The sequence below is a fragment of the Salmo salar genome, chromosome ssa14 (genome assembly GCF_905237065.1).
Source record: "Salmo salar chromosome ssa14, Ssal_v3.1, whole genome shotgun sequence".
Lineage (NCBI taxonomy): Eukaryota > Metazoa > Chordata > Actinopteri > Salmoniformes > Salmonidae > Salmo > Salmo salar.
This window is the reverse complement of record NC_059455.1, coordinates 55,382,027-55,407,311: the sequence shown is the minus strand read 5'-3', so window position 1 is coordinate 55,407,311 and position 25,285 is coordinate 55,382,027. Positions and strand designations below refer to the sequence as shown.

Genomic DNA, 25,285 nt, shown 5'->3' with positions numbered 1-25,285 from the left:
AAAATGCAATAACTACCTTCTCAAAAAATACTGCAAGGAACAGATCTCAAATACCGTACATTGGTATGGAAGAGACATAATATTATTTCAACACTGAAGATGGGGCCAAATTGTAAGTATCCCAGGCATAAATCAGTGGTTGTCTCCCTCTTCTGTTGAAAACAAGGCACTACAGAAACATGCCACTGTTGATCAAAAATGTTAATTGACACCCTGAAGAATTTCTATACAAAATCGTCAAGTTAATCAGGGTCAACTAAACTTGAACTAAGCTCCCCCTCTTCACTTTATTTCAATACTTACAGTTTATCCTTACACCATAAAGAAACCTTTGATGTCTCGCTTATCACTGAAACCTTTTCCTCTGCACATCTACCCTACCTCCTAAACAGCATTTTGACTACTAACATCCAAGGTCAACAATTAATGGAGTTCTGAAATGTTATTTGACAGTCATGTAAAAAATGTGTAAAAAATGAAATGTGAAAACCGTTTGTTTCCAAGACAACAGACCAAAACACACAGGAGCCAGGAGCCCATTAACTAGTATTTATAGATGTGTGGTTTTGGCCAGAAACCTCTCTGGAGCACGAAAAAGTCTGTTAGAGCCTGAGTCAGAGGGGAAAGGGGGGTTGGGTGTGTGATCGCTTTTCTGGTAAGTGGAGCAGTTTTGTCAGCTAGGGCTGCCCAGTATTTCCACAAGATCCACTACATTCATCATGCTGTGCTTGGCTACAATTACAGTACTGTTATGCATTGGTCTAATTGGAAGGACATCATATAATCAACCTACTACTTCAGACACACTAGTGGAAGTCACATACAATAAACTACACACACTATAGGTCTTGATAAGAGATTTGCTGGGTTTTTTTGTTCTCAAAATAATATAGCACACATGTTTTTAAACCATGGTAGGCTAAAACCACAATGATAACAATACAGTCTATATAACTTCTATTTAAATATTACTGCCGAGATTACACACGTCTCATTTTATAGTTTTGCTACCCTGAGCGAACAGTCCTTTACCGTCTTGTTTACAAGTGTTGGCATGGAATAGGTTAATGTTATCTGCCCACACCAACGCCTGCCTCCCTGCCAGAACTCCTCCTCTCCAGTGTTATATGGACGTAGTGTTGGACACTGTCGTGTTTACCTGCGCAACACATACTGTTGTACAGATGGGACCCACCTTTCCGCAGCTCATTTCATGGATGTAATTTGCACGTCCATAAAAAAAAACCTGTTCGGAGACATAGCAGCGGGAATATCTTTAGCATCCGCCATACCCAAACAGAGTCCTCAAGGCAAAAAGTTGTGCCGCTCGAGCTCCTCTTTGTCGAGAGGGCACGGCACTCGAAAACAAAAGTTCCCTTTCTATCTCTAATAGATTATCAAAAAACAAGTGGCTGTCGTATCAAGTTTCATGGAGTCAAATCTTCACGTTCTCAAGCCCAGCCCACACTATTTTGTTTAGGGAAATTACCCAGCGAACGCAGTCTTCCATAGTTGCATTCTACTGTACATTGCCCGCCGCCGCGGGACATTGCATTCTTATTGGAATGCAATTCTAAAGGACATCCCCAATATAGCATTCTGTTTGGACTGTTTCAGTCCAACTGGCGATGTTTTTTTTTATGCTAGAGTGTGTAGGCCTAATGTGTTTCTTCCAACCAATAGGCTACATAATGCACCTTGGAATGGTGTCAATAGCACTAGTCACCAAATGCACATAACAAAGGTGTTACACTTCTTGCATTTTAAACTGCCTTTTGGCACTTTATTTTTATACATTTACTATATCATTTAGCAGATGCTCTTATCCAGTACCTTTTTATACTGGTCCCCTGTGGCAATCAAACCCACAACCGTGGCATTGCAAGGGCCAGGCTCTACCAGCTGAGCCACACAGTACCCTTTTCACGTACCTATATAATCTAATTACATATTATTAGACAGGCTTACACTTCTGAGATTGAATAGAAACTTCAGTGTAATTCTCAATCTGAGTTGTGAGGACTTGTTGAGAGTTCTGATGATATCCTCCACCCATGCATTATAGGCTATTACATCTATTAGACATAAATTATTTGAACACAACCAACTGGTTTTCATTGCCATGGCACAGAATCCTCAAGTGCTCCACAGTTATCACACACAATTGTTTTCTCTTTCACAATCTTCAAACGATGAGTCAATTCAGTGTTCATTACTGGTCACATATAATATCATACCACTACATATCGGTAGGTTCCACTGGCAGGGGTGTCTTTCATGTACAATATTACTCTCCACCAGGTTGTCATCTCATGTTGACAAGGACATTTTTTGACATTTAATAAAAGGTGAGATGTGTCCATTTCTGCCTTGCATGGTTGGTTATTCAAAGGAAAACAGTTGGACGCCATTTATTCTCCAAAGTGTCTTATTGTTGTAAAAAATAAGATGAACAAAGGGGTATATTTCCTGTGAGAAGAAGGCATTCCCAAACACCAGTCAATCATTCAAAACCATTTTAAATGGATGATAAGGATAAACTGCATTAGGGGTCTGTACATTTTTCCAAACCTGCTTATTCTTACTTAGTTCCTCAATGCATTCAATATAATATTCAATAAATGAAGCATACGCCTACAGCTGCAGTGTGAGTTGGTGGTTGGTTTTAGACTCAGCTGCTAAATCAGCCAGGATTAGATTATGGTTGCACTACATTTTCAATACATGTAGGTTTTTTGGCTCTTTTTCCCTTTTAAAGTTTTATCATCTATGTCATAAAACTATTTTATAGCATTTTTAACTAATAAATGAAGTAATAGAGAACATGAAAGGAAAGGGTGATAACAAAATGTACATTTCAGATAGAGAAAAATAAACAATGTACTTTGAGCCATACATAATGTTTTCGACTGCATTCAATTATTAAAATAATAGGACAAAATAATTTACAGATAGAGAGAAGGAAGTAAAGGATATTGGGAGATTCATAGGAATCTGCCCTTTCAGGTCACCTCCCTTGCACTTATCTGGTTGTGCTAGGTATGGACGTCTGATAGGATCAAGAGATTGAATACAATTTTATAGCACACTAATTTTAATAGAAAACTACAAACTATGTTTAGGGCTACGATAGAAAAAAGTTTCACATGTCAAAAAAATCATAATCCCTAGTCACATAATGTAGACATTTTGTCAATGCTGACTACAAATGTATTTTGTAGTCTATGAGACAGAACCCGTTTTGGCAGCATGAACAGATTGCTTCATTACCCTCTATTGCTATTAGGAGAAGCTATTGCCAACAACTTAAAACCCACGACAAAGCTCTTAATTTGGCCAAAGATTTATAAAAACCTACTGTTTTTCATTCCTGGCCTGGGTAACGTAGAGTAAAAGCTATAAAAATAATACACCCATTCACTCAGCAGAGACGTTAAAACCTTGCGCTGTGCTAATGGATCTTTGATGTGCACACCAAATGGCATCCTATTCCCTATATAGTACACTACATTTGACCAGGACCAATAGGGCTCTGGTCAAAAGTAGTGCACTATGAAATGAATAGGGTGCCATTTGGGACTGTGCCAGTGAATAGCACACATGCCTTCAAATCCACTGAGACATTCTGGGACCCTGAGGAGAAGTCAAGGGGAACTTCCAGTATGTTATGGTTGTATCTAGCAGCCAGTTCTTTATTTAAACTAGTCGGGGGGAAACCTCCCCTATAACTGAACTAGGTCAAAGGTCTACTTGTCAATCAAAGTACTGCCTTATACAAGTGCTCTCTGCCAGGCCATGTTTGTCCCTCCCCTCCTCATCCAACATGTGACCTATATAAGTATTTTCTTTGAATGTGTAATATATGTTAATCAAACATAAAAGCCATCCAATACTCTGCTAAAAGAAGTCCAATATGGTATGACAACAGTGAAAACAGTGCAATGTCATAAGGTAGCATTAGCCATGAAACCACAAACATGATAGACTTCTGCCCTTCCTTATGCATTGTATGTAGTGCAACAGCTGCAATGCTGAAAGGAGACCAGGTCAAATGTAAAGCAGCTGAATATTAACATGCAGAGTTAGAAATAACGCAATGTTAGCCATTTCACAGTCAAACCAACATTATCGGTTAGTATGTCTAGTGGTGGATTCAATAAAATGCAGTAGCACATGTGTCATCTTAAATAAAGATGTGGTTTATACAGTAAGGATATTGCTTATCAAAACAAGTAGGGCTCACTTGAAAAAGGGATATCAATGTCAATGTGACTTCCCTGGTTAAATTAAGAATAAATAAAGTAGAAAGCTGTAGAAATCCCTTAATCTAAATAGGCGGTTCCTCTGGTGAGTTCCTGTGAGACTGACCTAGTCTGCAGTCTACCAGCGAGAACACTGGGAGATATGGATAGACCTGTCGTCTGTCTGGACAGAGAGCCGCTAAAAGCCATGAGTCATTTCCAACCATGATACGGTACGGTACTTGGCCAACATTCAGGAAAACAACTAATTTGACTCAAAAATATACAGCTTTACTTTATCATTGTCCTGTCCATCAGACTCATTGATTTAAAGTAGGGGACATATGGGTGAGTGAACAAGGCTAGAAGGTAAAATACTATTATCCTCTCTCTCTCTCTCTCCACACCTGCAGCCTTTCACTCAGGCATTCTGTAATTTGCCTCAGGGTGTGGCTGTCCCATTGTCTGCAGAGGAGAGCCTGACAGGTTCACTGTAACAAGCTGTGTCAACAGGAAATTACATTTGAAACAAAGAGGTGTGTCAAGTAAGTGCCATACATAGAGCAGTAGCTAGCTAACCTTTATGAGGTTATCGGAGTAGAATAGTGTGTGATCTATTCTCTAGAGACCAGAAGGCCCGAGTATATCCCATGTATAACTATTAACATTGTGAACATTCCATATAGGAACACTGTGAAAGCCTATTGAACAGGCTCATAAACAATAGAAGACTTGTTGCATAACTCAGTTATGTTTAGAAGGAGAAAGCCAAGAAGGGGGGGAAAAAAAATCAAAGGAGGATTTTCCACAATTCAGGGCTTTTGCGTTCACCTTGTAAGCAAGTCTATTCTACACAAGATCAATCAATCAAATGTATTTATAAAGCCCTTTTTACATCAGCCGATGTCACAAAGTGCTATACAGAAAAATAATTCAGATTTACCATGTAACAGATTAAACATTATTATATTATCATACAGTTCTCTAACCCACTACAACTCACAACTGCTCCACTCTCACAAAAATAACAAATGATCTTTACGTGAATCAAAATTATAAGGCCCAATGCAGTATCATTAAGGCCCAATGCAGTATCAAATAATTTCTGGGTAATAATTAAGTACCTTTCTGTAATAGATTTCCATTAACCCCTTACACTCATGGAAATTGACCTATATGAATAGGGACACATTTTTATATTTCTAACAGAATAACTATAAAAAGCATATGCATGACCATGTTAGCAATTGAAATAGAACACTGTGGATATTATTGGGAAATTATCGGACCAAAGGTGAAGACACAACAGTCCAAACATTACGCTGCTGATTTTATGTGCATTTTACATTTACTGTAGTTTTCACAGCATTTGTTAATAAAGAAATCTGAAAATACTCTGGTTACATTCAGTAACATAATATTCATTGAAATGTGGGAGTATGTGCAAGATAAGAAAGAACTACTACAAGGGTTTGAGTGAGAGGTCTAACTGGTGTCTCCAAGTGGCCACACACCTCTCCAAACTGTGCACAGTTTCTAAGTAATTTCAATGCACTATTATGACTCACAGAAAGAGCCTTCAACTATAAGGTGCTTTTTTTTTGCTCTCCTAGCTTTGCCATTGAGGAACCAAAGCCAGCACACTTGTAGTTTTTCTTGGAACCCTGTGTTCCCACCATCACGCAATTACGGTTCATGTTTACGCAATTACGGTTCACATTCAATTATAAATCGCAATCTGGGTCAGGTGGGCATAATTTGATGGCTAGCTAAGTTATAAAATATGATCTTACAGTGTTTGGCTTTCAAAAGGCCCTTCACACAAACTACTTGTAATTTTGGTGTGCATAGAATGGAGTCATGAATGCATTCAAATGCATGTTCCGTGGCAAATTTCCTTCACAATCTGATAAACATAGAAGATAGGCTCATTCTGTTCAGGACAACCCAGGGTATAAAGCATGCCATCCTCGTAACTGTGGATCAAACATAACAATCATAAACGTTGATATTGTGAAGTGCACATTTGGACTCATGGGTGTGTGGTTTGCTTTTATGACATGAAAGCAGTATTTATTATAATTCTTAATGTCTGATCTTTCAGAACACATCGACTCCTCGATGTAAAGCATTTCCTTCACTCAGACACCAATAATGTGCAAAAGTAGCCCAATTATTAGGATACAAAAGTATGTGGACACCGTTTCAGATGAGTGGATTCTGCCATTTCAGCCACACCTGTTGCTGACAGGTGTATAAAATTGAGCACACAGCCATGCAATCTCCATAAACAAACAGTGGCAGTAGAATGGCCTTACTTTCCAACAAGTCAGTTACATTTACATTTTACATTTAAGTCATTTAGCAGACGCTCTTATCCAGAGCGACTTACAAATTGGTGCATTCACCTTATAATATCCAGTGGAACAACCACTTTACAATAGTGCATCTAAATCTTTTAAGGGGGGGGGTTAGAAGGATTACTTTATCCTATCCTAGGTATTCCTTAAAGAGGCGGGGTTTCAGGTGTCTCCGGAAGGTGGTGATTGACTCCGCTGTCCTAGCGTCGTGAGGGAGCTTGTTCCACCATTGGGGTGCCAGAGCAGCGAACAGTTTTGACTGGGCTGAGCGGGAACTGTGCTTCCTCAGAGGTAGGGAGGCGAGCAGGCCAGAGGTGGATGAACGCAGTGCCCTTGTTTGAGTGTAGGGCCAGTTCATCAAATGTCTGCCCTGCTAGAGCTTCCCCTCATTTCTCCTAACTGGAGAGTTTCCCTGTCCATCTGCTCATTTGAATTCAATGCTGTCACTTGTCCACTCAAGCTTAACATTGTTGTCATCTATCGGCCAACCAGGTGCCCTTGGAGAGTTCCTCAATGAGCTTGACACGTTGATAAGCTAATTTCCTGACGATGGCTTACTACTCGTCGTACCTGACGACTTCAACCTCCTGACGTCTGCATTCGATTAATTTATTTCCAACTCTTTCCCCTCTTTGCCTCACCCTTTCCCAATCCCCTCCAACTCACAAAGCAGGCAATACGCTTGACCTCATCTTTACTAGAGGCTGTCCGCCTACTAATTTCACTGCAACCCCCCTCCAGGTCTCTCATCATTACTTTGTTTCCTTTACTGTCTCCCTTTCCTCCAACCCTAGTCACTCAGCTTCTACCCAGATGGTCATGTGCCGTTGCAATCTACGCTCTCCCACTACTCTCTCCTCTTCTATCCTATCATCTCTTCCTTCTGCTAAATCCCCCTCCCTCTTGTCCTGATTCTGACTTTTTGGCCCTACTCTCCTCCCTTTTTGCAACCTATGACTTGCACTGTCCCCTTTCATTCACGCCGGCTCGACCCTCCCTCCTGCTCAGTGGCTGAGTAACTCATTGCGAGCTTACAGAACAGGGCTGCGGGCAGCTAAGCGAAAATGTAGGAAAATGAAACTTCCGGCAGACCTATCCTTTCACTCTCTCCTCTCTACCTTCTCTTCCTCCGAATCCGCTGCTAAAGCAGTCTACATTTCAAGCTTCTTTCCACATTCTCCTCCCTCCTTAATCCTCCACCCCCTCTCTCCTCCCTCTCTGAGGACAACTTTGTCAACCTGCGCAGTCGACCCCCATCCCCCCCTCCCTTCGCCAGACCATCTCTGGAGACCTTCTCCCATTCCTCACTTCCCTCATCAACTCATTTCTGACCACTGACTTCCTCAAGAAAGAAACATTCAACTCATCTGACGTCAAACTCTAGACCCCTATCCCTTTCTTTTCAAAACACTTGAGCGTGCTATCTCTGATCAACTCTCTCGTTATCTCTCACAGAACGTTCTTCTTGGCCCTAACCCGTCAGGCTTCAAGATGGATCACTCAAATAAGACGGCTCTTCTCTGTGTCACGGAGGCTCTCCGCACTGCCAAAGATGACTCTCCCCTCATCCTTCTAGATCTATCCACTGCCTTCGACAAGGTGAAGCATCAGAATCTACTCTCAATCCTCTCAGGGCTGGGTGTCTCAGGCTCTGCACATTGTTGGATTGTATCCTACTTGGCAGGCCACTCCTACCAGGTGACATGGAGAGGATCTGTCTGCAACACACACTCTCACTAATGGTGTCCCCAGGGTTCGGTTCTAGGCCCTCTCCTCTTCTCTCTGTACACTAAGTCACTCGGCTCTGTCATATCCTAACATGGTCTCTCCTATCAATACTATGAGGATGATACTCAACTACTTTTATCCTTATGTCACCCAGTTAGCGAATTGCATCTCTGCGTGCCTGGCAGATATCTCAGCTTGGATGTCAACTCACCACCTCAAACTAGACAAAACGGAGCTGCTCTTCTTGTTAAGTGTTAAGTAAAAAATAGATAAGTAACAAATAATTAAAGAGCAGCAGTAAAATAACAATAGCGATGCTATATACACGGCGTACCGGTACAGAGTCAATGTGCCGGGGCACCGGTTAGTCGAGGTAATTGAGGTAATATGTACGTGTAGGTAGAGTTAAAGTGACTATGCATAGATAATAAACAGAGAGTAGCAGCAGAGTAAAAGATGGGGGTCAACGAAAATAGTCTGGGTGCCATTTGATTAGCTGTTCAGAAGTCGTATGGCTTGGGGATAGAAGCTGTTAAATCTGGCAATACGGTTGCTTTCACGAGATGTTAATCTATAATTATTTGAATGACAATATTACATTTAAAAAATGTTTTCGAATAGTAATTTAGTAAATTGTAGCGCTGATTCACCGGATGCATTTGAGGGAAAATAGTTTCTCAACGTCACGCGCTGATGTAAAATGCTGTTTTTATATATAAATATGAACTTTATCGAACAAAATAATGCATGTATTGTGTAACATGATGTCCTAGGAGTGTCATGTGATGAAGATTGTCAAAGGTTAGTGCTGCATTTAGCTGTTTTTTGGTTATTTGTGACGCATGTGGTTGGTCGGAAAATGGCTGCGGCTACTTTGACGATATACTCCTCTAACATAATCTAATGTTTTGCTTTTGCTGTAAAGCCTTTTTGAAATCGGACAACGTGGTTCGATTCAGGAGAGGTGTATCTATAAAACGATATAAAAAAGTCCTATTGACACAGAGACATAAGCTTCCGGGTTTGGAGCGAGTAGTCGTGCTGCACTCCGCTCCGCAGGTAATATTACATCTCATTACATTACAACGGTTTGATTTGTTTGATCTGAGCAATTTTTTAGCTAGCTACTTAGCTGTCTTTGTATCAAAGATAATTGTGTAGTTTAGAGTAATTATCGAGGTTAGCTAGCCAGCTATTTTCGTCCGCCGCGCCACCATTCTCCTACTTAGTCAACAACTGCTAGCTAGCTAGCCAACTTCTACCGACTAGCAGCACTGTAGAAACTAATACATTACAACGGAACGATTTGATTAGTGTAGTGTAAGCTAGGTAAATAGTTGTCTTTGCATCTAAGATAATTGTGTAGTTTAGAGTAATTATCGAGGTTAGCTAGCCAGGTTAGCTAGTGTTAGCTAGCTACATAGTTGCCGTTGTATCATGATAAGGTGTAGCACTGAAACTATCGAGGTTACCTAGCCAGCTACACTTTCAAACAAAGTCAACAATGCAGCCACTGCTAGCTAGCCTACTTTACCAGCCAGCAGTACTGTATCATTTTAGTCATTTTAGTCAATAAGTTGTCTTTGTCATAGTTTGTCATAGTTTGATAATTGTGTAGTTTAGAGTAATTATCGAGGTTAGCTGGCCAGCTATTTCCGTCCCCCGCGACGCCATTTCCAAACCTAGCCAACTATTACCGACGAGCAGCATTGTAGAAACTAAATACATTACAAAGGAACGTCTTGATTAGTGTTATGTTAGCTAGCTACATATTTGCCTTTGTATCATGATAAGGTGTAGTACTGAAACTATCGAGGTTACCTAGCCAGCTTCACTTTCAAACAAAGTCAACAACGCAGCCACTGCTAGCTAGCCTACTTCACCAGCCAGCAGTACTGTGTCATTTTAATCATTTTAGTCAATAAGATTTCTGCAACGTAAGCTTAACTTTATGAACATTCGTGACGTGTAGTCCACTTGTCATTCCAATCTCCTTTGCATTAGCGTAGCCTCTTCTGTAGCCTGTCAACTATGTGTCTGTCTATCCCTGGTCTCTCCTCTCTGCACAGGCCATACAAACGCTTCACACTGCATGGCCGCTGCCACTCTAACCTGGTGGTCCCAGCGCGCACAGCGCTCCAACCCAGTGCCCCCTGTGATGCCGGGTTATCTACTCAGAATATTGCAAAATGTGCTTTCACCGAAAAGCTATTTTAAACTCGGACATAGCGAGTACATAGAGGAGTTCTGTATCTATAATTCTTAAAATAATTGTTATGTTTTTTGTGAACGTTTATCGTGAGTAATTTAGTAAATTCACCGACAGTGTTCGGTGGGAATGCTAGTCACATGCTAGTCACATGCTAATGTAAAAAGCTGGTTTTTGATATAAATATGAACTTGATTGAACAAAACATGCATGTATTGTATAACATAATGTCCTAGGATTGTCATCTGATGAAGATCATCAAAGGTTAGTGCTGCATTTAGCTGTGGTTTGGGTTTATGTGACATATGCTAGCTTGAAAAATGGGTGTCTGATTATTTCTGGCTGGGTACTCTGCTGACATAATCTAATGTTTTGCTTTCGTTGTAAAGCCTTTTTGAAATCGGACAGTGTGGTTAGATTACCGAGAGTCTTGTCTTTAAAATGGTGTAAAATAGTCATATGTTTGAGAAATTGAAGTAATAGCATTTCTAAGGTATTTGAATAACGCGCCACGGGATTCCACTGGCTGTTACATAGGTGGGATGAAATCGTCCCACTGGCCCTAGAGAGGTTAACATCCTTATCATTTATCACCCTCCAGGTTCCCTTGGAGAGTTCATCAATGAGCTTGACGCCTTGATAAGTTCCTTTCCTGAGGATGGCTCACCTCTCACAGTTCTGGGTGACTTTAACCTCCCCACGTCTACCTTTGACTCATTCCTCTCTGCCTCCTTCTTTCCACTCCTCTCCTCTTTTGACCTCATCCTCTCACCTTCCCCCCCTACTCACAAGGCAGGCAATACGCTTGACCTCATCTTTACTAGATGCTGTTCTTCCACTAATCTCATTGCAACTCCCCTCCAAGTCTCCGACCACTACCTTCTATCCTTTTCCCTCTCGCTCTCATCAAACACTTCTCACTCTGCCCCTACTCGGATGGTATTGCGCCGTCTCAACCTTCGCTCTCTCTCCCCCGCTACTCTCTGCTCTTCCATCCTATCATCTCTTCCCTCTGCTCAAACCTTCTCCAACCTATCTCCTGACCCTGCCTCCTCAACCCTCCTCTCCTCCCTTTCTGCATCCTTTGACTCTCTATGTCCCCTATCCTCCAGGCCGGCTCGGTCCTCCCCTCCTGCTCCGTGGCTCGACAACTCATTGCGAGCTCACAGAACAGGGCTCCGTGCAGCCGAGCGGAAATGGAGGAAAACTCGCCTCCCTGCGGACCTGGCACCCTTTCACTCCCTCCTCTCTACATTTTCCTCTTCTCTTCTCTGCTGCTAAAGCCACTTTCTACCACTCTAAATTCCAAGCATCTGCCTCTAACCCTAGGAAGCTCTTTGCCACCTTCTCCTCGCTCCTGAATCCTCCTTCCCCCCCCTTCCCCCCCCCTCTCTGCGGATGACTTCGTCAACCATTTTGAAAAGAAGGTCGATGACATCCGATCCTCGTTTGCTAAGTCAAACGACACCGCTGGTCCTGCTCACACTGCCCTACCCTGTGCTTTGACCTCTTTCTCCTCTCTCTCTCCAGATGAAATCTCGCGTCTTGTGACGGCCGGCCGCCCAACAACCTGCCCGCTTGACCCTATCCCCTCCTCTCTTCTCCAGACCATTTCCGGAGACCTTCTCCCTTACCTCACCTCGCTCATCAACTCATCCTTGACCGCTGGCTACGTCCCTTCCGTCTTCAAGAGAGCGAGAGTTGCACCCCTTCTGAAAAAACCTACACTCGATCCCTCCGATGTCAACAACTACAGACCAGTATCCCTTCTTTCTTTTCTCTCCAAAACTCTTGAACGTGCTGTCCTTGGCCAGCTCTCCTGCTATCTCTCTCAGAATGACCTTCTTGATCCAAATCAGTCAGATTTCAAGACTGGTCATTCAACTGAGACTGCTCTTCTCTGTGTCACGGAGGCGCTCCGCACTGCTAAAGCTAACTCTCTCTCCTCTGCTCTCATCCTTCTAGACCTATCGGCTGCCTTTGATACTGTGAACCATCAGATCCTCCTCTCCACCCTCTCCGAGTTGGGCATCTCCGGCGCGGCCCACGCTTGGATTGCGTCCTACCTGACAGGTCGCTCCTACCAGGTGGTGTGGCGAGAATCTGTCTCCGCACCACGTGCTCTCACCACTGGTGTCCCCCAGGGCTCTGTTCTAGGCCCTCTCCTATTCTCGCTATACACCAAGTCACTGGCTCTGTCATATCCTCACATGGGCTCTCCTACCATTGCTATGCAGACGACACACAATCTTCTCCTTTCCCCCTTCTGATAACCAGGTGGCGAATCACATCTCTGCATGTCTGGCAGACATATCAGTGTGGATGACGGATCACCACCTCAAGCTGAACCTCGGCAAGACGGAGCTGCTCTTCCTCCCGGGGGAGGACTGCCCGTTCCATGATCTCGCCATCACGGTTGACAACTCCATTGTGTCCTCCTCCCAGAGTGCTAAGAACCTTGGCGTGACCCTGGACAACACCCTGTCGTTCTCCACTAACATCAAGGCGGTGACCCGATCCTGTAGGTTCATGCTCTACAACATTCGCAGAGTACGACCCTGCCTCACACAGGAAGCGGCGCAGGTCGTAATCCAGGCACTTGTCATCTCCCGTCTGGATTACTGCAACTCGCTGTTGGCTGGGCTCCCTGCCTGTGCCATTAACCTCTATGGGACCGGCGGGACGAATTCGTCCCACCTACGTAACATCCACTGCCAGCCTGTGGCGCGATTTTCAAAATCTTCAAAATCCTATTACTTCAATTTCTCAAACATATGACTATTTTACAGCCATTTAAAGATAAGACTCTCGTTAATCTAACCACACTGTCCGATTTCAAAAAGGCTTTACAACGAAAGCAAAACATTAGATTATGTCAGCAGAGTACCAAGCCAGAAATAATCAGACACCCATTTTTCAAGCCAGCATATAATGTCACCAAAACCCAGAAGACAGCTAAATGCAGCACTCACCTTTGATGATCTTCATCAGATGACAACCCTAGGACATTATGTTATACAATACATGCATGTTTTGTTCAATCAAGTTCATATTTATATCAAAAACCAGCTTTTTACATTAGCATGTGACGTTCAGAACTAGCATACCCCCGCAAACTTACGGGGAATTCGCTAACATTTTACTAAATTACTCACGATAAACGTTCACAAAAAGCATAACAATTATTTTAAGAATTATAGATACAGACCTCCTCTATGCACTCGATATGTCCGATTTTAAAATAGCTTTTTGGTGAAAGCACATTTTGCAATATTCTAAGTATATAGCCCAGGCATCACGGGCTCGCTATTTAGACACCCGGCAAGTTTAGCACTCACCATAATCATATTTACTATTATAAAAATGTCATTACCTTTTGTTGTCTTCGTCAGAATGCACACCCAGGACGTCTACTTCAATAACAAATGTTGGTTTGGTCCAAAATAATCCATCGTTATATCCGAATAGCGGCGTTTTGTTCGTATGCGTTCCAGACACTATCCGAAATAGTAAAGAAGTGTCGCGCGCTTGGCGCAATTCCTGACAATAAAATTCAAAGTATTCCATTGCCGTACGTCGAAGCATGTCAACCGCTGTTTAAAATCAATTTTTACGTCATTTTTCTCGTAGAAAAGCGATAAAATTCCGACAGGGAATCTCCTTTTCGGCAAACAGAGGAAAAAAATCCCAAAGGCGGGGGCGGTCGGGGTCACGCGCATAAGCTAGTGTCTCTTGATGGGCCACTTGAGAAAGGCGATAATGTGTTTCAGCCTGGGGCTGGAATGACGACATTCTCTTTTTTCCCGGGCTATGAGAGCCTATGGACGACGTGGGAAGTGTCACGTTAGAGCAGAGATCCTTAGTAAATGATAGAGATGGCAAAGAAGTTCCAGAAATGGTCAGACAAGCCACTTCCTGTAAAGGAATCTCTCAGGTTTTGACCTGCCATTTGAGTTCTGTTATACTCACAGACACCATTCAAACAGTTTTAGAAAATTTAGGGTGTTTTCTATCCATATGTAATAAGTATATGCATATTCTAGTTACTGAGTAGGAGTGGTAACCAGATTAAATCGGGTATGTTTTTTATCCAGCCGTGTCAATGCTGCCCCCTAGCCCTAACAGGTTAAACCCCTACAACTCATCCAGAACACCGCAGCCCGTCTGGTGTTCAACCTTCCCAAGTTCTCTCACGTCACCCCGCTCCTCCGCTCTCAACACTGGCTTCCAGTTGAAGCTCGCATCCGCTACAAGACCATGGTGCTTGCCTACGGAGCTGTGAGGGGAACGGCACCTCCGAACCTTCAGGCTCTGATCAGGCCCTACACCCAAACAAGGGCACTGCGTTCATCCACCTCTGGCCTGCTCGCCTCCCTACCTCCGAGGAAGCACAGTTCCCGCTCAGCCCAGTCAAAACTGTTCACTGCTCTGGCACCCCAATGGTGGAACAAGCTCCCTCACGACGCCAGGACAGCGGAGTCAATCACCACCTTCCGGAGACACCTGAAACCCCACCTCTTTAAGGAATACCTAGGATAGGATAAAGTAATCCTTCTAACCCCCCCCCCTTAAAACCTCTTGGGGCTAGGGGGCAGTATTGAGAATTTTGAAAAAAAATATGTGCCCTATTTTAACTGCCTCCTACACCAACTCAGAAGCTAGAATATGCATATTATTGTTCAGGTTTGGATAGAAAACACTCTGAATTTTCTAAAACTGTTTGAATGGTGTCTGTAAGTATAACAGAACTCATATGGCAGTCAAAACCCTGAGACAAATTCTGACAGGAAGTGGATACCTGATGTGTTGAATTACCTTTAAGCCTATGCCATTGAAACACACAGGGGCTTATCAATTGTTGAGCACTTCCTATGGTTTCCACTAGATGTCACCAGTCTTTAGAAAGTGTTTTGAGTCTTATACTGTGAGAACTGAACGAACAAGAGCCTTGGAACGGTGATGGCCGATTAGACACCTGGCGCGCGAGTTCATGTTGGGTACTCTCGTTCCAAAACGTTTTAAAAGAGAATGCAAACGTCCGCCTTGAATATTATTCATGTTCTGGTTAAAAAAGGCACTAATGATTTATGCTATACAACGTTTGACATGTTTGAACGAACGTAAATCTTTTTTTTCCCCTCGTTCATGACGAGAAGTCCGGCTGGCATAGATCATGTGCTAACAACACGGAGCTTTTTGGACATATATTATGAGCTTTTTCAAACAAAATTACATTTGTTATGGACCTGGGATTCCTGGAAGTGACATCTGATGAAGAGAATCAAAGGTAATGGATTATTTACATAGTATTTTCGATTTTAGATCTCTCCAACATGGCGGTTAGTCTGTATCGCAAAGCGTATTTTTCTGGGCGCAGTGCTCAGATTATTGCAAAGTGTGATTTCCCAGTAAGGTTATTTTTAAATCTGGCAATCCGGTTGCGTTCAAGAGATGTAAATCTATAATTCTTTGAATGACAATATAATATTTTACCAATGTTTTCGAATAGTAATTATTTAATTTGTTGTGCTGCTTGACTGGCGGTTATTGGAGGGAAACGATTTCCTCAACATCAACGCCATAGTAAAACGCTGTTTTTGGATATAAATATGAACTTGATAGAACAAAAAATGCATGCATTGTCTAACATAATGTCCTAGGCGTGTCATCTGATGGAGATTGTCAAAGGTTAGTGCATCATTTTAGCTGGTTTTCTGCTTTTGGTGACGCCTGTCTTTGAATTGACAAAACATTACACACAGCTATTGTCAATGTACTCTCCTAACATAATCTAACTTTATGCTTTTGCCGTAAAGCCTTTTTGAAATCGGACAACGTGGTTAGATTAAGGAGATGTTTATCTTTCAAAGGGTGTAAGATAGTTGTATGTTTGAGAAATTTGAATTATGACATTTAATTGTTTTCAAATTTGGCGGTCTTGATATTTCACCTGTTGTTGATTGGGTGTACCAGGGGTGGGACGCTTGCGTCCCACATAGCCCATAGAGGTTAAAGATTTAGATGCACTATTGTAAAGTGGTTGTTCCACTGGATATCATAAGGTGAATGCACCAATTTGTAAGTCGCTCTGGATAAGAGCGTCTGCTAAATGACTTAAATGTAAATGTTAAAATGTATATTTGAGAAGAAAAAAATATAACATTTTGCTATGGTTCGGTTATGAATATGGCGATATGATTTTTCGCTGGATGTTGATTCTGCATGCGGGACGAGCGTTCCAAGAGGAAGTATTTTGGACCTAGACTTGGCACTCCGGTACCACTTGCCGTGTGGTAGCAGAGAGAACAGTCTACGACTAGGGTGGCTGGAGTCTTTGACTATTTTTAGGGCCTTCCTCTGACCCCGCCTGGTATAGAGGTCCTGGACGGCAGGAAGCTTGGCCTCAGTGATGCACTGGGCCGTACACACTACCCTCTGTAGTGCCTTGCGGTCAGAGGCCGAGCAGTTGTCATACCAGGCAGTGAATCAACCAGTCAGGATGTTCTCGATGGTACAGCTGTATAACATTTTGAGGATCTGAGGACCCATACCTAATCTTTTCAGTCTCCTGAGGGGGAATAGGATTGGTCGTGCCCTCTTCACAACTGTCTCGGTGTGTTTGGACCATGATAGTTTGTTGTTGATGTGGACACCAAGGAACTAGAAGCTCTCAACTTGCTCCAGTACAGCCCCGTCGATGAGAATAGGGGCGTGCTCAGTCCTCCTTTTCCTGTAGTCCACAATCATCTCCTTTGTCTTGATCACGTTGAGGGAGAGGTTGTTGTCCTGGCACCACACGGCCAGGTCTCTGTTCTCCGCCCTATAGGCTGTGGTAGGGCGGGGCTCCCGTCCACGAAGCTCGCTTCCCCGCCCTACCTTCAGTCTATGTTCAAACCCTCCCGCTCAGCCCAGTCCAATTTGTTCTATGTCCATACATCCCAATGGTGAAACCAGTAATCCCTGAAGCTAGGACAGCAGAGTCCCTACCTATCTTCCGAAAGCACCTGAAACCCAACCTCTTCAAAGAGTTGCTTTAATACCCCCCCCCAAAAAAAAAAAAAAACTCTCCTGACTCCCCCCTTTCTGGCTCTGACTTTGCTGATAGCTACTTTATTGAGGAACATTGTACATACTATGCAGCTATTTTAAGATTAAATCACTAACTGTAAATTGCTCTCAATAAAGAGCATCTGCTAAATGACTAAAATGTAAATGTCACAATGGAAAGCCGAAACTCTCGCCCATGCAAACGTGCTAGTTAGAAGGCCCTGTGTAGATTGTATTTTCAACCAGCAGCTACCAAGAAATAAAGCTGATAAAAATGTTAGTTGTTCATCAGCTGCTGTATAATATGATATAAAACACCAGAAAAACTGAATTTTGACTGCACTGGGCCTTTAAGGTTATTTTGCAATCATAGGGAATCATTCATTTCTCCGTAGCACATGTAAACCCATAACAACACAAGAAAAGTCAGACAAGGCTGAGGCGGAACTATAAGTCTTGAGTCCAACTGTGAAGCAACGCTAGTCAACAAGAATACCACTGCTCCTACGTCATCATATTACAACCAGCATTTACAGGGTTAAACCCATCTTCTTGACATATCAGGAAATCTAGCTGGAAGGAGAAAAAAGAGGGGGAGCAGTGTGAAACACAAAAGCACAGAGGGAAGAGAGAGCAGACCATTTAAGACGAATGGTTAAGACTAGAGACCAGATCCGTTCACACAGCAGCAAACTTCTGATCTCTCCTCATGTGCCCCAAAGACGTACAGTAGCATCACCTTTCCTGAAAGACAGGAAGCCTCATAACAAGATTGTTATCCAGCTGGTCTTACCTTCTCTTAACTGCCTCCTACGTTGCCTCCACTGCGAAACAGCGATCAAATTGACAATATGTCCTACAACCACCAGGGTTGGGAACACGTTTCCAGGGGGGCTTGCCGACATCAGGCCTTGGACAGAGTGAGAAATTGCAGGCTCCAGAGATAAGTGGGAGGCCCTAGGGTGAAATGTGATGTGGGAGTGTAGGAAGGGGAGACCAGCCAGGGGTGTGGTGCCACCGTCACGGACTTTAAACCAAAGAGGCAGCCAACTTTCGCGACTTACGAGAGAGCAGAGCAAAATAGCACCCCTACCACCTTTTTTTTCTCTGTCTGATTCAGACTGCTGGCAAAAGTGGCTGAGCTCCCTCCCTCTCGCTCTTTCCCTCTCGCCATTCCTTCCTTCACAATCTCGGGTCTCTGCCTCTCGTTCGTACACTCACACCTTCATTCTTCTCTTCTTCATTTAGCCTGGTACATTTAAGTCTATTCACTTTAGCTTTCAGGAAACAAAGTAAAAACTCCTAATATAGTTAGAATAGTTTCCTCATCTTCTGTTTGCTATTCATACACCAACTGGTTTGCTTTGTTTCCAGTCAAGGGCTGTCTCACCGCAGCCTGTCTGGCAGCAGTTAATAATACATGAGACCTTTTTTTGTAATGCACACACTTAGGCCAGCCCTGATAAGGAAAGTAAGTGCAGAACATTGAGATTGAGATGTAACCCTGTCATGCTCATAATTATTCAATACAGGTTTCTCCTCACAAACCTCTAGTAGTAAGCTACTCATTATTTCCCACCTTCCCCATGAGTCATAAAAAAAAGGATCTCACTTTTTACACTATTTATACAAAAGTATGTGGACACCTCTTAAAATTTGCGGATTTGGCTAGTTCAGTCCCACCCGTTGCTGACAGGTGTATAAAATCGAGCACGCCACCATGCAATCTCCATTGACAAACATTGTCAGTAGAATGGCCATACAGAAGAGCTCAGTGACTTTCAACGTGGCACCGTCATAGGATGCCACCTTTCCAACAAGACATGTCGTCAAATTTCTGCCCTGCTAGAGCTGCCCCGGTCAACTGTAAGTGCTGTTATTGTGAGATGAAAACGTCTAGGAGCAACAACCGCTCAGTCGTGAAGTCGTAGTCCACATAAGCTCACAGAACGGTACCGCCGTGTACTGAAGCGTGTACAAATCATCTGTCCTCAGTTGCAAAAGTCATTACTGAGTTCCAAACTGCCTCTGGAAGCAACGTCCGCACACTAACTGTTAGCGGGGAGCTTCATAAAATGCGTTTCCATGGCCGAGCAGCCACACACAGGCCTCGAACATTAGTGCTCGACCTCACTAATACTCTTGTGGCTGAATGGAAGCAAGTCCAAGTAGCAATGTTCCAACATCTTTTGGAAAGTCTTCCCAGAAGAGTGGAGGCTAGCAGAAGAGAAGAGTGTTTATAGCAGCAAAAGGGGGACCAACTCCATATTAATGCCTATGATTCTGGAATGAGATGTTCGTTGAGCAGGTGTCCACATACTTTTGGTAATGTAGTGTATCATAGAGATAAGCAAAGCCCAGAGTGGGAATGTTACTTAAACACAGATTCAGTTTTCATGGCTGTCAAACAGCAGTCTCTCTCTTTTTCTGATTTTATCAAAATTATTTAACTCGGCAAGTCAGTTAAGAACAAATTCTTGTTTACAATGAGGGCCTACACTGGCCAAACCCGGACGATGCTGGGTGAATTGTGTGCCACCTTATGGTGCTCCCAATCACAGCCGGTTGTGATACAGCCTGGATTTGAACCAGGGTGTCTGTAGTGACGCCTCTAGCGCTGAGATGCAGTGCCTTAGGCCGCTGCGCCACTTGGGAGCCCTTATATGCAAAACTTTTTACGTTGAACTTTTCCTCCATTTTGTGTTTTAGTTGATGCTCCTTTGCGTGTACACACATTGAAAGTTCAGATCATGTGATGATGCCGTCTTTGCAGAGCCCCACAATGCATAAGTCCTCAACATCAGCGTGTATTCCCCATCACTAAACAAACCATGACTCGTCACACTTCCCAAAGCCACAAAACAGGCAAGAGTGTTGCTTCCAGTGCTTTCTGTAAGCAAAACGCACTGTGGTGAACTTTAGATGGGGCAGAGAGTGCCACTTACAACTCAAATGACACATGGTAACCCAACCCCACGATCAGTGTCTCTGCTCCCATACAGGAAGTAGGACCATGCCAAACGCACCGGCCTATAAAGAAGAGACCAAAATAAACATTGTCACAGACCCCAAGTCGCCTACAGTATGTCCTATGGCACAGTCAATGACAATTTATATATGGTAGACAATCTACAGAGGGCTGGTGCTACAAACATACAGTAGGCTCTAACTGAATTAGTAAGCATGCCCAGTAGCCTCTGCCAAAGGAGCGAAGCAACACACAGGCACACTTCTATCAACCTACCAGGCATGATCATCTATAGAAGATTGTAAGAGGGATATTTATTCTAAGAGAAGCAGCTCTTCAGGATGTCAAATAGGGACTAGAGCTGTGTTCGAATACTCATACTAACCGCACTAACCATACTAATTGTGACATAAATGTTGTATGTAGTATGTGTATGGGTCATAGTATGGATATAGTTAGTATGCCAAAAGTTCCCGGATATCGTACCACATTCGCCAAAATAGTATACAAGCAGTGGACACTATTTCCGTGCTTTTAGGGCCCATAATGCAATTCTTCAAAAAATGGTTGTAGCTTCACAACATTTTCAGTTTTGAAGAAAATGCCGGAAAATATGCAGCCAAAATCCGAGAGAGCAGATACAAATTCATTGCTTTAACTAATCATGACAAATGTTAAGAAAATGTTGAGAAATGTAATAAAATAATGACTTTTATATAAGTTACGTTACACATTAAGTTGGCTGACAATTTGTTAGCTACACTATCCTTACGAACCACATAGCATATCATTACAGAAGTATGTACCGTATGTTAGCTAGCTACCTAAAGTTAGTTGGCTATTAATACATCGAACTTGCCAGTATATTATATGCTATCTAACTAACTACCCAACTGTATGTTCATAAACACTCTGGGCGTTCCTAAATTAAGAACGTTATCAGATTGTCCGTTTGTAAATTTGGAGCGTTCCGCTCTGAACCAGAGCGCACACTGGATTCTCTGGCCGTGGAGTAGGGTTGATCCGAGTGTTCTGTCCTCCCAACGGCAGTCAAGCACCCAAGCTAACTGGCTAACGTTGGCTAGCTTACTAGCTACTTGCAGACACAAATAAGAGAACACCTCACTGACCATTTTACTCACGCTAGCAGAACTGGTAAGGCTGTTTTCATGTTATCCATAGCGTTGGTGACTAACTGTGCTGCTGGCAAAATTTTTATCATGCTTCTTTGCTGATGTTTACTGACACCGGCCATATTCAATAGGTGTTGAGCATTCGTAAATTCGTCATTTATTCTGCGCTCTTGCACACTCAGATGAGAGTGCTCTGAAATCGGAGTAGATAGCCAGAGTGAATTTACAACCACAACCTATTGACTTGATTATTCATGTCATTCTTAGCTTAGCTAAGTGGTATAGTTGTTGTGAGTTCCTAATGGACATTGTTATTAATGAAGTCGTAAGATGTCTAGCTAGTCATTTGTTATGCTAAGAAGCTAGCAAGAAGTTGAATTGCAACATCATCAACTTCCAGTAGACAGGCGAAGCGCTAGTACGCTCAACTGAAAGTATACCGTTCATTTGCAGGTAGTAAACACACTCATTAAGTATGTAGTACACATTATGTTAGTATGTTAGTATGGGTATTCGAACACAGCTCTGGTCTGAAGAGACAGAGAGGTGGTTTCTCGCTCATCTCCGTCTGATAGCTCTATTATGAGGGGTATCCCTGTTACACTATTTTGAGGGGTGCCTATTTTACCCCTGCTGGTAAATGTCAACCAAATCCCTGGTGCCCAAAACAATTGTCAAAGGGATATGGAGAAGGCTTATGCATTACAATTAAAAGTGGACAGTGAATGGGCAATATGGTCATGATGACAGGGTTAGAATCAGACAGAGCAAAAGAGATGTCTAGCTTTCTGATGTCACATCACCACTCCTCCATATGGGTGGAGTCTGCCCCCATATTTAATACATTTCCTCCAGCTAGCTGGAAACTGTAGAAACAGTTTTTCTGCAGGTGCCTAATCTTTCGAAAACATAAATTGAGGAGTCACCTTAAGCTTGAGAGGAATAGGAGATGGAGTTGAGGAATGCAGTGCTGAGGCAGAGGGCTCGTTGTGAGGACGACTGACTAGCTATTACCCTGAACTGTGTGTGGTGAGCTTTGGGGTGCCTAGACCTGCAGAGGCATCACCGAAGTGGGTGCCACACATTGTGAAGGAGGATAACTCCAGTGGTTACATGACTTAGGCTGGTTCTCAGAGTAGCCCTCTACAAGATCATCACCAGACTCCCTTTCCATCCACCATCTCCCTGACCACCTTCATCTCATCAAGCCATGAACTGACCGTCTCCATTTTTGGAGGATGCATGCACTCAAAGACTCTATTGGTTGACCTAGCTAGCTTTTGAAGTGCTTTGAGATTTATTTCTGTTATGAAAAGCGCTGTAGAAGTTGAATAAATTGATATTTATAATTACTTTTAAACAGTATGGACCAGAGTGATTAGCAAGAAATATGGCACAACAGGCCTCAAATATTATCGCTTATACTTTGTATTTATAATACAAATAGAACAATTGAAGTAAGTGAGAAAGTAATCTCATAAATCAAATCATGTTATAGCTTCTTTAGGTTATATTTACATTTACGTCATTTAGCAGACGCTCTTATCCAGAGTGACTTACAAATTGGTGATTTCAACTTATGATATCCAGTGGAACAACCACTTTACAATAGTACATCTATATATTTTTTGGGGGGGAGGGTAGGGGGGAGGGTTAGAAGGATTACTTAATCCGATCCCAGGTATTCCTTAAAGAGGTGGGGTTTCAGGTGTCTCCGGAAGGTGGTGATTGACTCCACTGTCCTGGCGTCGTGAGGGAGCTTGTTCCACCATTGGGGTGCCAGAGCAGCGAACAGTTTTGACTGGGCTGAGTGGGAACTGTGCTTCCGCAGAAGTAGGGAGGCGAGCAGGCCAGAGGTGGATGAACGCAGTGCCCTTCTTTGGGTGTAGGGACTGATCAGAGCCTGAAGGTACGGAGGTGCCGTTCCCCTCACAGCTCCGTAGGCAAGCACCATGGTCTTGTAGCAGATGCGAGCTTCAACTGGAAGCCAGTCGAGTGTGCGGAGGAGCGGGGTGACGTGAGAGAACTTGGGAAGGTTGAACACCAGACGGGCTGCGACGTTCTGGATGAGTTGTAGGGGTTTAATGGCACAGGCAGGGAGCCCCGCCAACAGCGAGTTGCAGTAATCCAGACGGGAGATGACAAGTGCCTGGATTAGGACCTGCGCCGCTTCCTGTGTGAGGCAGGGTCGTACTCTGCGAATGTTGTAGAGCATGAACCTACAGGATCGGGTCACCGCCTTGATGTTAGCGGAGAACGACAGGGTGTTGTCCAGGGTCACGCCAAGGCTCTTGGCACACTGATATGCCTGCCAGACCTGCAGAGATGCGATTTGCCACCTGGTTATCAGAAGGGGGAAAGGAGAAGATTAGTTGTGTGTCGTCTGCGTAGCAATGATAGGAGAGACCATGTGAGGATATGACAGAGCCAAGTGACTTGGTGTATAGCGAGAATAGGAGAGGGCCTAGAACTGAGCCCTGGGGGACACCAGTGGTGAGAGCACGTGGTGCGGAGACGGATTCTAGCCACGCCACCTGGTAGGAGCGACCTGTCAGGTAGGACGCAATCCAAGAGTGAGCCGCGCCGGAGATGCCCAACTCGGAAAGGGTGGAGAGGAGGATCTGATGGTTCACAGTATCAAAGGCAGCAGAATGGTCTAGAAGGATGAGAGCAGAGGAGAGAGAGTTAGCTTTAGCAGTGCGGACAGCCTCCGTGACACAGAGAAGAGCAGTCTCAGTTGAATGACCAGTCTTGAAACCTGACTGATTTGGATCAAGAAGGTCATTCTGAGAGAGATAGCAAGAGAGCTGGCCAAGGACGGCACGCTCAAGAGTTTTGGAGAGGAAAGAAAGAAGGGATACTGGTCTGTAGATGTTGACATCGGAGGGATCGAGTGTTGGTTTTTTGAGAAGGGGTGCAACTCTCACTCTCTTGAAGATGGAAGGGACGTAGCCAGCGGTCAAGGATGAGTTGATGAGCGAGGTGAGGTAAGGGAGAAGGTCTCCGGAAATGGTCTGGAGAAGAGAGGAGGGGATAGGGTCAAGCGGGCAGGTTGTTGGGCGGCCGGCCGTCACAAGTCGCAAGATTTCATCTGGAGAGAGAGGTCAAAGCATAGGGTAGGGCAATGTGAGCAGGACCAGCGGTGTCGTTTGACTTAAAAGCTACCTTTAAATCACCTAAATCATCGCTACTTCTTGCAGTAAAATATGTTGTTTCAGTTGGGAGGGCAAAGGCCAAAGATAGCATCATGCATCACCAGGGAACGGGATAAAACATTCCTACAGTACCAGTGTGTCCCTCACAAAAGAGCTAAAAGTGCTTCACTGCCAATCAGCATCCTTTATTCAACATACTCTACAAAATAATTTTCCAACCTACTGTCAGATCGACCGACACACAGACACCATGTCCACCTCAATTCACTGTGGCCCATCTTTTAGACAAAATACTGACTAACACCGACTGCAATGTAGCACTTTATGACCCCAAGTCTTTGTATGCTGATCAAATCCAGAGGGAAGTGATCATGTGCCCAAAAAATGAAAAGAATAGCGGGAAACCCCAAAAAAACAAGTGAGCCACAAGTTTGATTTAATTTG

The 25,285-nt window shown here is 43.5% G+C and overlaps 1 protein-coding gene across 4 annotated transcripts in view; it reads right to left on the bottom strand.

Moving 5' to 3' along the window:
• LOC106569778 (plectin) overlaps nucleotides 1-18,995 on the bottom strand; it is a 137,291-nt gene extending 118,296 nt beyond the window's left edge. For 3 of the 4 annotated variants that reach the window (XM_045694588.1, XM_045694589.1, XM_045694590.1), the window contains exon 1: nucleotides 18,379-18,994. In XM_045694588.1, the coding sequence (XP_045550544.1) occupies nucleotides 18,379-18,490 (112 nt within the window). In that variant the 5' untranslated portion in view covers nucleotides 18,491-18,994. Of the gene's footprint in view, nucleotides 1-18,378 lie in introns of all 4 variants that reach the window. The other variant, XM_014141390.2, reaches the window with a different exon arrangement.
• Nucleotides 18,996-25,285: the final 6,290 nt, after the last annotated feature.